Genomic DNA, 13,013 nt, shown 5'->3' with positions numbered 1-13,013 from the left:
ATTGGAAAAAAATTGAAAAAAAAAATTGTTAGTAAAATTTTAAAATTTATGTTTAAAAACCAACGTAAACTCATTTTTTTCATTTTTTGAGTTTACGTTTTATCATCAAATTTATAAACTAAGACAACTATTTATAAACAAAAAAAATTATCAAACAAGTTTTATGACAATTTTTAAAATTTTTACAAATATAAACTGAAAACAAAATAATTATCAAACAACTTTAAAAATATAACAACTAATTATTCTAAAATCACTTTAAAAAAATGACTCGAAAAAATCCGAACTCTTAATTGTAAGTAATTATTCTAAAATCACTTTAAAAAAATGACTCGAGAAAATCCGAACTCTTAATTGTAAGTAGTTATTTATTTATGTATATATATTTTTATTTGATGGTCTCTAATTAAATAGCAACTGAAAGTGAAAAGAGGTCTCTAATTACCAAGCACTACTGAAATAGCAACTGAAAGTGAAAAGAGGGTTAATACAGCAGCACCATTCCCTCTTGATCGGATTCCCCCCAAAAAAAAGGGAGAGAGAGATGGAAAGCAAACCCTAGCGACTCTCTTCCTCCAATAGGTGCGGCTTCTCTTCAATTCGTACTGACAACAAACACACACACACACACACACATATATATGTATATCTGCATATCTGAACTATATACTATTATGTATATTCTTTGCGTTTTCATGATTCTGATTCTTTGTATCCCTCAGATTTTTGTATTTTCAGGGTTTATTTTCCGTATTCCGTTTGAGTAGATCGTTGTAGTGCCTTCGATGTTACTGGATTTGATCGATGGATGTGAGGTTTTGTAGGAGGATTTCCCCCCCTTTTTTTTCGTGTTGTTTTTGCGTGAGTTTTAGCTTTTACGCTCTCCTTTGATTCTTGATTGGTTGCTAAGAAAGCGCATGCAAGGAGGGGGGAAAAAGTCTTGTGTGTGTGTGTGTTTTTTTTTTGTCATGGTTCCAATCGTTGGGTCTCGTGGATCGGATTGATTCTACTTTCTATTAAAAATTAGGTCAAAATACAAATCAGGATAATACATATTAAAAATAAGGTGAAAAATTATAAACCTAGCGATTGTACTTACAATCCAACATACGATCCTACTGTGATCTTATAGGATTCTACACGATACCATACGATCCTACTTGCAATCCTACTATAATATCGATCCTATGATGATTTTTTTGACAATTTAGGATCGGAGGGTCGCATGATCCTACGATTCGGATCGCGATTAATCATGATTGTTTGCTCACACCATCCTCTGCTATGGAGAGATGATCATGTGTTGCACATTTAGAGGACATAATGATCAAAAAATTATATTCTTTTCTTTTTAGGGGTGGTTTGTTGTGAATTTTTTTTAATAATAATAAAATACACTAAAACAGAATGATCGTCACCCTCTGTCAATTTTTTGGTTTTTCTGAGTCAAGATGATACTGTTAAAATTGATGTATAAAGAGAAATAGAGAATTGTATTATTAATTGATATTTGTAATTGTTGATTTATTGAATGTTACAATGATTCCTATATATAGAAGAGTAGGTGGTAGTAGGTGGTAGATGGAGTAGGTAAAGTGGAGGTGGTAGGTGGAGTAGGTGAAGTGGAGGTGGTAGTGGTGTAAGGTGAGGTGGTAGTGGTGTAGTGGGTTAGGTTTAGTGGGTGAAGTAGGTGATAGGTTTTAACAGCCCCCGCAAACTCAAGGGGGGTAGGAACTAACCAACTTGAGTTTGGAGAGAGTAACAAAAACAAGAAAATACATAAAAATAAAAGAGGATAGGAGACACTGTATGGTCGTGTCAGACCATTGATGAAGACACTGGATGGTGGTGTCATAACGTTGTAGAGGACACTGTATGGGGGTGTCATAACGTTGTAGAGGACACTGTATGGTGGTGTCATAACGGTGTAGAGGACACTGGATGGCGTTGGACCGATGTAGAAGACAGTTTATGGGGTCATGTCGGACCGTTGTAGCAGACAATGTTGTGACAGTTGTTGTGACAGTTTACGGAGTCTTGCTGGACCCTTGTAGAAACTAACCGGAATCAATGTCGGGACAGTTTACAGAGTCTTGTCGGACCCATGAAGGAGCTAACTGGAATCAATGTCGGGACAGTTTACAGAGTCTTGTCGGACCCTTGTAGAAACTAACCGGAATCAATGTCGGGACAGTTTACAGAGTCTTGTCGGACCCATGAAGGAGCTAACCGGAATCAATGTCGGGACAGTTTACAGAGTCTTGTCGGACCCCTAAAAAGTCGCACCATCAAAAGGTGTGCCCAATCGGTCAAAAAAGGCGTGCCATCAAAAGGCGTGCCCAATCCATAAAAAGATGTGCCATCAAAAGTTGCGCCCTCAAAAGGCGCGCCCACTTCATCAAAAGTCGTGCCCGACAGAAAGCGTCGAGCCATCAAAAGGTGAGCCGGAGACGCGGCGAGGCACGTGAGCGACAGAGCGGCGTGTCGGCCGCGTCGTCAGTGTCAATATAAACCAATGCGGAGATGGAGGAAACCAAACCAGACTGAAACCTCTGAACTGGTCATTCTGAAACAATCTGTAAATACTCTGTATCCAATCCTTCTCAGAAACACTCAGCAACCCAAAAAACATGGCCTCTTCTTCCCGTTCAGCTACCCAAAACATGGCCTCATCTTCCCGTGGTCTGCTCACTCTCTTTCCCGACCTCAACGAGTCAACAGGAGAGATAACAGGTGCGGTGGCCCGTGAACCTCAACCAAACACCTCTGGTTTTGCTCCGTTGAACTTTCCGATGCGGTCGGTGGAGCGAAAAATGGCAGTGCAAACAGATATTGAGGCCAATCAGTATACATTGAAGTCATGTGTGGAAACCATGACTGCGGTCACAAACTTGTCGCACCGGCTGCATAGTAGAACAAATGAGGTGCAGCAGCTAAATGCCCAACTGGCTCTGCTCCAACGCATGTATAAGGATGCGCGAGCAGAGATAAGTGTGCTAAAGGCAGAAAACAAGGAGCTGAAGCGGAAGGCCACCGTGATGTTCCGATTTGGAGGTCCGCCTTATGCTGCAGTGGAGGAGCAGGGAGTAGTGATCGTGCCCAGTGGAGTGGGAAACACGGAGGCAACACCGTCAAGGGCCGCCCAGGACGGAGGCAAGAAGAAAAGACCGGCGGAATAGGCGAAGAAGTGAGGTCGGTTGGTGGCCGGCTGCAGAAAAGAAAACAAAGCTGTTGGTGTTGTGTGGTGTGTTGTTGTTGTTGTTTTTTTTTTTTTTTTTTGTGTGAAAATTGTGATCGGGGTGGATCCCTGAGATGAATAAAATATGGTTTGGTGTGCAAAGCTATATGGTATGAAGGGAATTGGAAAAAGATTAAAAAGAATGTGAAAGAAAAATAAAGAAAAAATAATAAAAATATATTTGAAATCAAAAATGAAAGATGGGGGAAATAAGGAAAGTGGTTTGGAGAAAATAAATAAAAATAATGGAGTTGGAAATCAAACGGAGGAGAGATGATGATGTTTTTTTTTTTTTTTTTTTTTTTAATATAATATAATAAAAAGAGATATATATATATATATATATATATATAATAAAGAAAGTGGGGAATAAGAGTGTAATGAAAAGAAAAAGTATAGGTTGCATCGTGGGTCACATGGGTGAGTAAAAGAAAAAAATAAAGAAATGAGTGGGTGCCCCCCATGTGCAAGGATAGTGCTGGCACTTCAATAGGTGGTTTAGCAGTGTGCATATCAGTGTGTTTTTTTTGTCAAAGCTGCCGAGAGAGAGGTGCCGAGAGAGTGAAAGAGCCTGGAGAGAGGGAGAGTAGATCTGCGACAATGGCGAACTCTCTGCAACGTCTCTTGAATCCAGCTCGTCATGTATATGGATCCACTTTGGTTCCATTATCGAGACCGTTCTCTACAGACTCCTTGGTTGAGATCAAACCAGGGGAGATCGGGAAGGTCTCTGGCATCCCCGAAGAACACCTTCGAAGGAGGGTTGTAATCCTTTCTCCTGCTCGGACTGCCACACAACAGGGTTCAAGAAAAGTTGGAAGCTGGAAGATCAATTTTATGTCAACACAGAAATGGGAAAATCCATTGATGGGTTGGACATCCATAGGGGACCCATATGCCAATGTTGGCGATGCTGCACTCAGTTTTGACAGTGAAGAAGCTGCCAAAGCATTTGCTGAGAAACATGGTTGGGAATACACGGTTAAGAAGCACCAGACGCCACTGTTGAAGGTTAGGGCTTATGCAGACAACTTCAGGTGGAAGGGTCCTCCCAAATCTGCAGAAAACTGATTTTGGTTGCTGCTAAAATTTGGTGAATGAATCCATCATGGTGAGTTGTTGAAGAATCTGCCATGAAAGAAGAAATTAAGGAAATTTGGGTTTGTCCGGCGGGCGGCCAAGGCAAGATTGCCGCCCGCCGGTGGAACGAAATTACTAGGTTCTTAACCTAGCTCTGATACCATGTTAAAATTGATGTATAAAGAGAAATAGAGAATTGTATTATTGATTGATATTTGTAATTGTTGATTTATTGAATGTTACAATGATTCCTATATATAGAAGAGTAGGTGGTAGTAGGTGGTAGATGGAGTAGGTAAAGTGGAGGTGGTAGGTGGAGTAGGTGAAGTGGAGGTGGTAGTGGTGTAGTGGGTTTAGTGGAGTAGGTGAGGTGGTAGTGGTGTAGTGGGTTAGGTTTAGTGGGTGAAGTAGGTGATAGGTTTTAACAGATACAGACTATTTGTTGTTCAATTACCCTCTTATTTTTATTAGTGAAATGGATACCCCAATTTCACTCACTGTGATACATGTTTTTTTTGGTCTGAAACTAGATTTTTCTTCTAATGGTCCTCCATGACAATTGGGAGCCTCTAATTTTCCCCCACAATTGTATTTGATTTTTTTATTATTTATTTTTTGGCAGTGGGAGTCTTTTCCTTGTGTTAAGAGTTTGTTATGGCTTCAAAGAGGATTCATGCAGGTTTGTTCCATTGTTATTTCACAACGTTTAACTTCTATAAGTTGTATTGTTTGCACTTTAATTTCTTCTTTATTAAGGGTGGAAGTAACCATTGATTTCCATTGCTAAAGGCTTGGGGTTTGGGGTTTTTAGGGTTGGTGGTTAGGGTAGTAGGGTTAGGTTTAGGGTTTTTAGTGGTCAAGGGTTGTGTGCCGGTACATATATCAGTTGTTGAAAAAGGATAGATGCCAAGGCAACTTCATATGCAATGAAAAGCAACATTCAATCGTTAGTAAAACGATGAAAGAAAAGATTTTTTTCTTCAACATTTAATGAATTCACTTCCCATTGTATATCCCTCTCTAGTGCTAACTCATGGAGATGGACAAGTTTCTGCCTTGAGGGTGGTGAATAGGCCAAAATCTTAGGTAATTAATAAAAAAAAAAAAACAACGCCCAATTAGTACACATTAATGTGTGTTTGGGAGGGAAAAGATTGAGTACACACCTAACCTTTAGCATAATGCACAAAGTGGTGGCCCCAAGACTTGAAACCATAACCTTAAGGTTATTAGGCCAAGTCTTAACCATTGAACCAATGGTCACCCCCAATTAATAGCCGATTATAAATCAAAATTCACACTTAGGTAATTAAACTTCAGCAACTATTCAATCTCAATTCAATAATGCCATTGATTCACTCTCTTTACAAAATTCTGTTAGGATTGCCTAGAAAATTGAGAAGTTAATGAAAGGCTTTCTTTGAGAAGGATGCAAAGAGGGGTTTAGGATCCACTTAGTTAAGTGGGACTTTGTTGCTCTTCTTAGAAATAAAGGGGGCCTCGCCATTGAGAATATTGTTGCAAGGAACATTGCTCTCTTGAGCAAGTGATTATGGAGATTTCTAATCGAAAGTGAATCGATATGGCATTCCATTATTAAGAGCAAGTATGGTGTTCAGGCCAATGGTAGAGACTCTATTGTGGTTAGTAAAGGCAGTTGTTGATCACCATGGAAGTCCATTTCTCGCTTACTCCCACTTGTGTCTACATTTTTTTCTTTGAAAGCGGGCAATGGGGAAAGTGTACGGTTTTAGCAGGATGGGTGGGTGGGGGATTCCTCTTTTAATAGAGTTTTTCTGCTTCTTTACAGATTGGTCCGAGCTTGGAATGTTTCTATTGCGTTGGTGGCATGTTCTACCATGGCACTAATATCATGGAATTCCAATTTTCTTAGGAATCTAAGCGATGTGGAGTCTCTTTAGTTGGCTTCTTTGCTGTCATTGCTTTATAGGGTTTCTTTGGTTCCTCTCAATAGCGACGAGAGGGTATGGAACATCATTTCGTTGGGGATTTTCTCATGTAATCTTTGTTTGATACGATTATTGATGTACCTTCCGTTCCTTTTTTTCCACTTCATTAAAAAATTTGGAAAGTGGTTGTTCTTCATAAAATGAAGTTTTTCGCGTGGTCCTTAGCTCATGGAAGCATTATAACCAATGATCTTTTTCCAAAGAAGGTACAATCATTTTCTCAGTCCTCAATGGTGCATAATGTGTAGGAGGGATGTGGAATCGGTGGATCACTTATTTCTTCATTGCTCGGTGGCGCTTGTTTAATAACAGCTTCTCTTTGGTTTGTGTGATGTTCAGTGGGTTGTTCCGCGGATGTGCATGCATATGCTATTAGTTTTTTATGGTGGGTTTGGAGGCAATAGGAAGGCCAAAACACTGTGGTCTTGCATACCATTTGACTGGAAAGAAATTCAAGGATTTTTAATGATAAGGACTCAGAAATGGAAAAATGTTGGATAAGGCGAGGCATTTAGCTTCAATTTGGTCTTGTGTGTCTTCCCCTTTCAAAGGAATTCCTCTGTTTTTAATTTCTAGGACTTGGGCGGCTGTTTGCCATTCTTAGTGGTGGAATGTTTTCTTTTTCATTTTTACTGTTTGGATTACTGCTTTGATCTTTAGTTAATGTATGAGGACTTTGTCCTCCCCTTGTTTTCACCTTTTGTTATCAATAAAATTCTATTGTTGCTTGTTTAAAAAATAAAAAATAAAAAATAAAATAGTCACTCTCAAGCTCAGCAATTATTCAGCATGTCTTGTATGATAAGCATTGGGTAGGTCAACCGATAGCAGCACCAATGCTAGCAACATCACTACCATACATAGCTAAGGATGAAGTTTTAGATGATGCACCACCATTGCCCCCACCATCATGGATTATGCATTTTCTATGAGTGCCCCATATTTGAGCATTTATGTATGAAATATGAACGTTAACTATGGTGTAGTGAATATTTAGTTTAGGTGTTGATGAGGCCCCGTTTTGGGACTTTGGTTTTTAGCCAAAAAGCTACTACAAGTTGTCACATCACTCTCTATTTTTTTTCACATCTTTTTGTAAAAAGCTAAAAAGCCAACTAAAATAGTCAATTCCCATGTCATTTAGTTAACTATTCTGGATGTTAAGGTTTAACTTAATTAATTTGGGATGTAAGGAATTATGTTACTTTAATTGATTAAAGTCGCTAACTCTATTGACATGTGTGGATGCTACTTTAATATGATAAGCACTATATATGTAATTTAGAGTTATGTATGGCAGACGCATAATTATTCCTCTAGTAATTTAAAAATAGAGAAAATATAGCCCAAAATGCTCAATAAATTGTAATATGCAAACATAAAATATAAAAATCGTGCACCATAGGATTTGGTTAGTTTCTTGTAATTCTGTAAATTTCATTCATTGAGGGCATCATTACAACATAACAAACACGAACAATATTAATGAGAATTCCATGCAGGGTTTCCTTTTTGGGAAAATAACCGAACATTATAATGTTATGATTATTATTGACTCCTTACATTCCAACTTGATTATGACCAAAAATCATTCATCCCAACCAAACAAAACATATATATACGGGCAAGAAAATGACTTTTTAATCTAAATCAATCGGAGAATACCAACCACAATAGATTGAGAAATACTTAGAATCTGGCATCTTATTGAGCAAACATGCTGATGGAGGCAAGTGGCAGCAGCCTCTTAAGGTGTACAAGAGACGAGGAAGAGAAGCCTCTAAGGCCCAAGCTTTGATTTGGCATGCATTGGATGATGAGGACCTCATTTGGGACCATGGCTAGTTATGTTTTAGGCTTATGAGTCATGTTTTATTATTATTATTTTAGTTTAGGGTATTTTGGTAATTTTATAATTAGATTTTATTTATGTTTCTTATTTGGTTTTAAATTAGTTTTGGAAGTCTAAACTATTATAGTAGTTTCCTTTTTTGGTTCTAATTGGTTTAGGAAGTCTTTTAGTTCTATATAAAGCCGTGTAAATGATGTAATGCTTTTAATTATTTAGACTTGATATTTCAGAGAATTTAGAGCTTTTAAAGCTTCTTTATGGATTGTGTGATGCAATCAAACCCTAGGTGTCATGCCTAAGGAGTTCTAGGAGTGATTGCTAGACTTATCTTCTTCTTCTCCTTCTTTCCCTCTTTTATTTTCTGCACTTTAAACAGCCTAAACACTGTTCACGGGTACTTTCACTGCCCCAGAACAGCTCTTACGGTGCTGTCCTGCATCACATGCATACGCTTGTTTGCCTCAATATAGAATCATTGTCCAAAATCTAGGTCAACCATTTGTTTAGTATCACAACACAGGGAAGTCATCCATGGAAATTCCAATCTCAAGATCATAACAGGTAAAACTCAAGTAAAACTTTATAGTGTCTTAATTCAATGAAATTAAATGAAATAAAAGGAATTCAAACGCACGCTAACATGTATGTTTTGTCCAAGGGGTGATTGAACTTACCCGAACTACAAGAGGTCGGAACATCTTTCTTCGAATTTGAAGCCATGTTTAGACATATAAAAATTGATTAGAAAATTAGACATAACTTTCTCACATAAGGTGGGTTATATTTTTTTGTGAGTCTCAGGTCCAACTTACATAAAAGAATTGTGTCTACTTCAATAATTAATGTATGTGCAAATAGAAAAATCAACTGATTATTCGACTTGTCGTAGTCATGTGTACCAATCGCCTTTGAAGTTTCCTTCGTCTTTTGTTTGATTTTCCATTATTCCAACCACGGCAATGATATTGATGACATAATGCGATCGAGTGAGAAAGTATTTTACCTTTATTAACAGAGGTCATAAGGACACATTATAATAAAATCTTTTATTATAAATGTGGTGAGTTGGAATTTCTGCCTTGCTCCTGTGGTGAGGACGATCCACTTCACGTCAGATTCCTGCAAACAAAGAATAGGTTCCAGCGGGATGGTGCGCCAATTAACCCTCCGGAGATTTTATCAGTATTCTTCCAAAATCACAAGTCCTATCTTTCTCTCTTTTGTGTTTCACTTACCTCTCCTTCGGGCGTGGATCCCTTATTTATAGGTCCTCTTCTCCTTTGCATCATTGTCCTTATTCTAAACATGTCCCATCCAATTAATTTTTCTTTCACTGATGTGACACCCTCTATTCTTATAATCGCTTTTGATAACTCCATCTCAACACACATGTACGTTGCCGATGTGCCCTTGGCAACTCCATCGGCATGCACACAGTTTGCCGATGCTAGCTTGTTTACACCTAGTAGTCGGCAAACTTTGTATTTCTGTGCGAAATTTTGCCGATCACTAGTGGCGTTATTTCTGGTTACCACGATAAAATAATGGGTAATATTAATATTTGTTAAAAAATTTAAAGCTTGATGAGATTAGCTAACCCACAAGTTAATATGTAACGCCGCCCATGTTTCTAACCCTAGTTAGCTGAGCTGAAAAATCACTAGACGTCAAAGGGATGGCTGGGAAACATTGATTGTTGTTAAAATTATTTTTCTATCATACTATGTAAATATTAAGTAATTTTATATAAATTAACAAATTTTATAAATTTTCTTATATATTTATATGACACTTATCATATTATTGAAGTGAGTCTTTTTTACCAATTTCATAATTTTCATTATTGTTTATTTTAGTGAGTATAATTTGTAATATTTAGTCTTCTTACAAATTTCATAATTTTCATTACTGTTTATATTAGTGAGTATAGTTTGTAATATTTATCAATTTATACACCATTTATGATCTCTTAGATTTGTTAATTTGTAAGTTTCATTATTTGTGCTTTACTCTCTATCTTGAAGTCCATACGGTTTGAAATATATCTTACAATTTATAAGTTCAACTTTTTTGAGTTAATTTTCAGAATTTGTTTTTGGAAAAGTGACCATTGTTTGGATGTTAGAGTTAAATTCAAAAGTCCATCTAGAAAATATCTAATCACTTGACATAAAAAAGACATAATTTCTTTTTCCCATAATTTTTTGCATTATTTAATAAATCAGAACATGGGCATATACTGTTTATAAAACTTATATCATGGTTTAGTAGAGGTCGATCCTTTGATCGGGTGAGCGGAGTACTCAATTCATGACCTTCTCCCCTCATAACTAAGGTTCTGAACGGAGGTATCTTTGGTTATGACGAACAGTGACATTTGGCAAGAGTCCTGGGTTCCCTATTTTCCCAAAAAATTAGGTGGCGACTTTGAGATCTAGTGATGCAGTTTATTTCTGGCATGTTTTGCAATAAATGAATTTTCTATAAAGTTGCCGGATTTGGACTCATTTTCATTTCACATTGCACTTGTGAGATCAGATCAAGAGATCAAGAGTCCGAATTGTTGGGGCGGGCTAGGGTACCCCCGGGAGATCCCACACAGGCCCAGGGTCTGGGGGGTGGGCTCGGACCCAGGCTTAGCCGGGTCGGGCCCACCCAAGTAGAGGGCGGGCTTTGGGTGGGCCGCAGGCCCACGGGCCAAATTTACACCTATAAATGTTATGTAATTGAGTGCTACCTTCTTGAACGGTTTGATTATGGAGTATATATAATATATTGTTGAAACAGTTTAAGAATTAGACCATTGAAAGTAATATGATAAATTATTATGACCTTTATTAAAATTTTTAAAAATATATAATTTTAACATAATTATATTATATTATATTGTATTGCCTTAAGATCTTAATTCATTTAATATTTAACTCATTTTTTTTATTAATAATTCATAGTTGTATGTGTAAAATAATGATATTTTTATATCTTTTACTCTGAAATGTATGTTTTTCCTTATTAATCTTTGTGATTTTACACTATTTACATTAGTTTCTGTCTTTTTAATGCTACTAAAAAGATATTGGTGTAATTGTTTTAAAATTATATGACTATTTATATTTTCTCCATATGTGAGTGCAATTTATTTGAAGAGATTCTATTTGCATCACTAATTCTCTCATTACACACCATTTCTCACTTCACACCACACAATTTAATTTTTTTGCATTTTTCTCAATTCACACCACAAATTTCCTAAAAGACCCTCATCTTCAACATTTTTTCCCCCTAACCCTAACCCTCAACAACCACCCATTACCACCATCTCTGCCGTCGCTGCCCCTCACCGTCGCTATCTCCCCAGCCCCATCGCCTCTCACCGTCGCTACCTCCCAGCCACCCACCACCCACCACCCTTCACAGTCGCCGTCACCCCTCATCGTTGCTACCTCCCTTCCCCATTAGCCCCCTTCTCCAAACCCTAATGCCACAGGCTTGCAACCACCGCCATCGCAGCTCCCTTCAACGACCTCCACATTTGCGACCCACGATATTTCTTCTTCCTTCCAAACCCTAGATTTGAAAACCCTAGATCTAAGGGTTGCAATGGAGCAGCAATGGTGAAGAAGGGGGTTTGTGAAGAAGGGCTAGAGGGGGGTTCGTGATGGGGGAGGGGGTTCATGATGAGGAGGAGGATAGCGGGGGAGGGGAGTTGCAGCAAGGGTGGGGGTTGGGTTAGGGTTTAGTGGCGGCAAAAAAGAAGTAAAACATGAAGAAGGTTGGTGGTGACAGCGGTAGAAGGGGTAGGTTTGGGTTTTGCAACGGCGGAAGGATGAGATTTGCAGTTGATCACGGTGATTGGTTGTGGCTAGGGTTAGGGTTGAACAAGAAGGAGAAACGAAGAAGGTTTGCAACGGTGTGCCAGTGGCAAAATTTGCAACAACTGCCGGTGATGGAGAGGTTTGGATTGTAGTGTCCTTAGGTAATTTCAATGAGGAACAAGATTGTAAAAAATAAAAAATAAAAAATTGGTGTGTACTGAGCAATTTAATGGTTTGTAAATAGAATTTCCCTTATCCAAAATAATAATATACGCAATAAAATCGCGTGTAAATTCAATTCATCAAATTCCATTAAAAAAAAAAAGAAGATTTCGATTCATCCAATGGCTCATCACAAGTCCTTAATTTCAGTATTCAGCGTGTGTGCTATTTGGGCAATTGTTTTCTTCACGATCGTCCCTAATCAAGCCCTCGCAAAGTCTCGCCGCCACCCAATTTCGGTACTTTTTCCTCTATTTTTTCTATCAATCCAAACAGTATTCACGGTTTGTGCTATTTCGGTATTTTAATTCTTTTTTGTATTGTTGTTGTCCCCTTTTCTCGGAAACACAGGACAATGAGATCAGAGAAAAGAAAAACCAGTGCTACGAAGACATCGAGAGGTATTTGTAATGTTTCTCGACAATTTTTTTGCAAATTTGAGAAATTTGAATTTTTTTATTTTTGATTCTCTTAACAAACAACAATGAAAATGCTTCTTTTTTTTTTTTTTAATTATTTGTTATTTAATATTCAGTTAAGAAGCATATGTATATAAGATTGCTATGTGTAATTCTTACATGTTTTTACCAATTTGATTCTAAATGGTGGATTATGGTTTTTTTTTTTTTTGGTTGAATCAAATATAGTGGATTGTGGGGTTGGCAATGCAAGTCTTCGATGATAGCAAAGGAGAATTGTGCTTTGCGGTGTCTTTCACCTACTTGTTTTGAGCTCATTTATGAGGGCGACCCGGTACGAGACATTTAATTTCATTTAGGACCCTGGTGATTTGTTGCTTATGTAGTTTTTTCTTCAACATGTAATGTTGCCTGTTC

The 13,013-nt window shown here is 37.7% G+C and overlaps 2 protein-coding genes across 5 annotated transcripts in view; both read left to right on the top strand.

Annotated features, from left to right (window-relative positions):
• The first annotated feature begins 366 nt into the window (after positions 1 to 366).
• The window catches only part of LOC114278564 (uncharacterized), a 36,173-nt gene continuing 23,526 nt past the window's right edge, over positions 367 to 13,013 (top strand). For 3 of the 4 annotated variants that reach the window (XM_028220642.2, XM_082868290.1, XM_082868289.1), the window contains exons 1-5: positions 379 to 582; positions 4,941 to 4,997; positions 12,328 to 12,416; positions 12,529 to 12,578; positions 12,825 to 12,930. In XM_028220642.2, coding sequence (XP_028076443.2) covers positions 4,973 to 4,997; positions 12,328 to 12,416; positions 12,529 to 12,578; positions 12,825 to 12,930 — 270 coding nt within the window. In that variant the 5' untranslated portion in view covers positions 379 to 582; positions 4,941 to 4,972. Of the gene's footprint in view, positions 583 to 4,940; positions 4,998 to 12,327; positions 12,417 to 12,528; positions 12,579 to 12,824; positions 12,931 to 13,013 lie in introns of all 4 variants that reach the window. The other variant, XM_028220643.2, reaches the window with a different exon arrangement.
• Positions 3,798 to 4,374, top strand: LOC114290594 (NADH dehydrogenase [ubiquinone] iron-sulfur protein 4, mitochondrial). The gene has a single exon (XM_028234527.2). It carries the CDS (start codon positions 3,839 to 3,841, stop codon positions 4,307 to 4,309), a length of 471 nt encoding a protein of 156 aa, XP_028090328.2. The 5' UTR covers positions 3,798 to 3,838; the 3' UTR covers positions 4,310 to 4,374.

This window comes from Camellia sinensis, chromosome 5 (assembly GCF_055761805.1).
Source record: "Camellia sinensis isolate YWXY chromosome 5, ASM5576180v1, whole genome shotgun sequence".
Classification (NCBI taxonomy): Eukaryota; Viridiplantae; Streptophyta; class Magnoliopsida; order Ericales; family Theaceae; genus Camellia; species Camellia sinensis.
This window is presented reverse-complemented; position numbering and strand designations above follow the sequence as displayed.

Coding starts and splice junctions, on each gene's coding strand:
- LOC114290594 (XM_028234527.2), top strand. CDS start 3,839: ATGGCGAACTCTCTGCAACGTCTCTTGAATCCAGCTCGTCATGTATAT.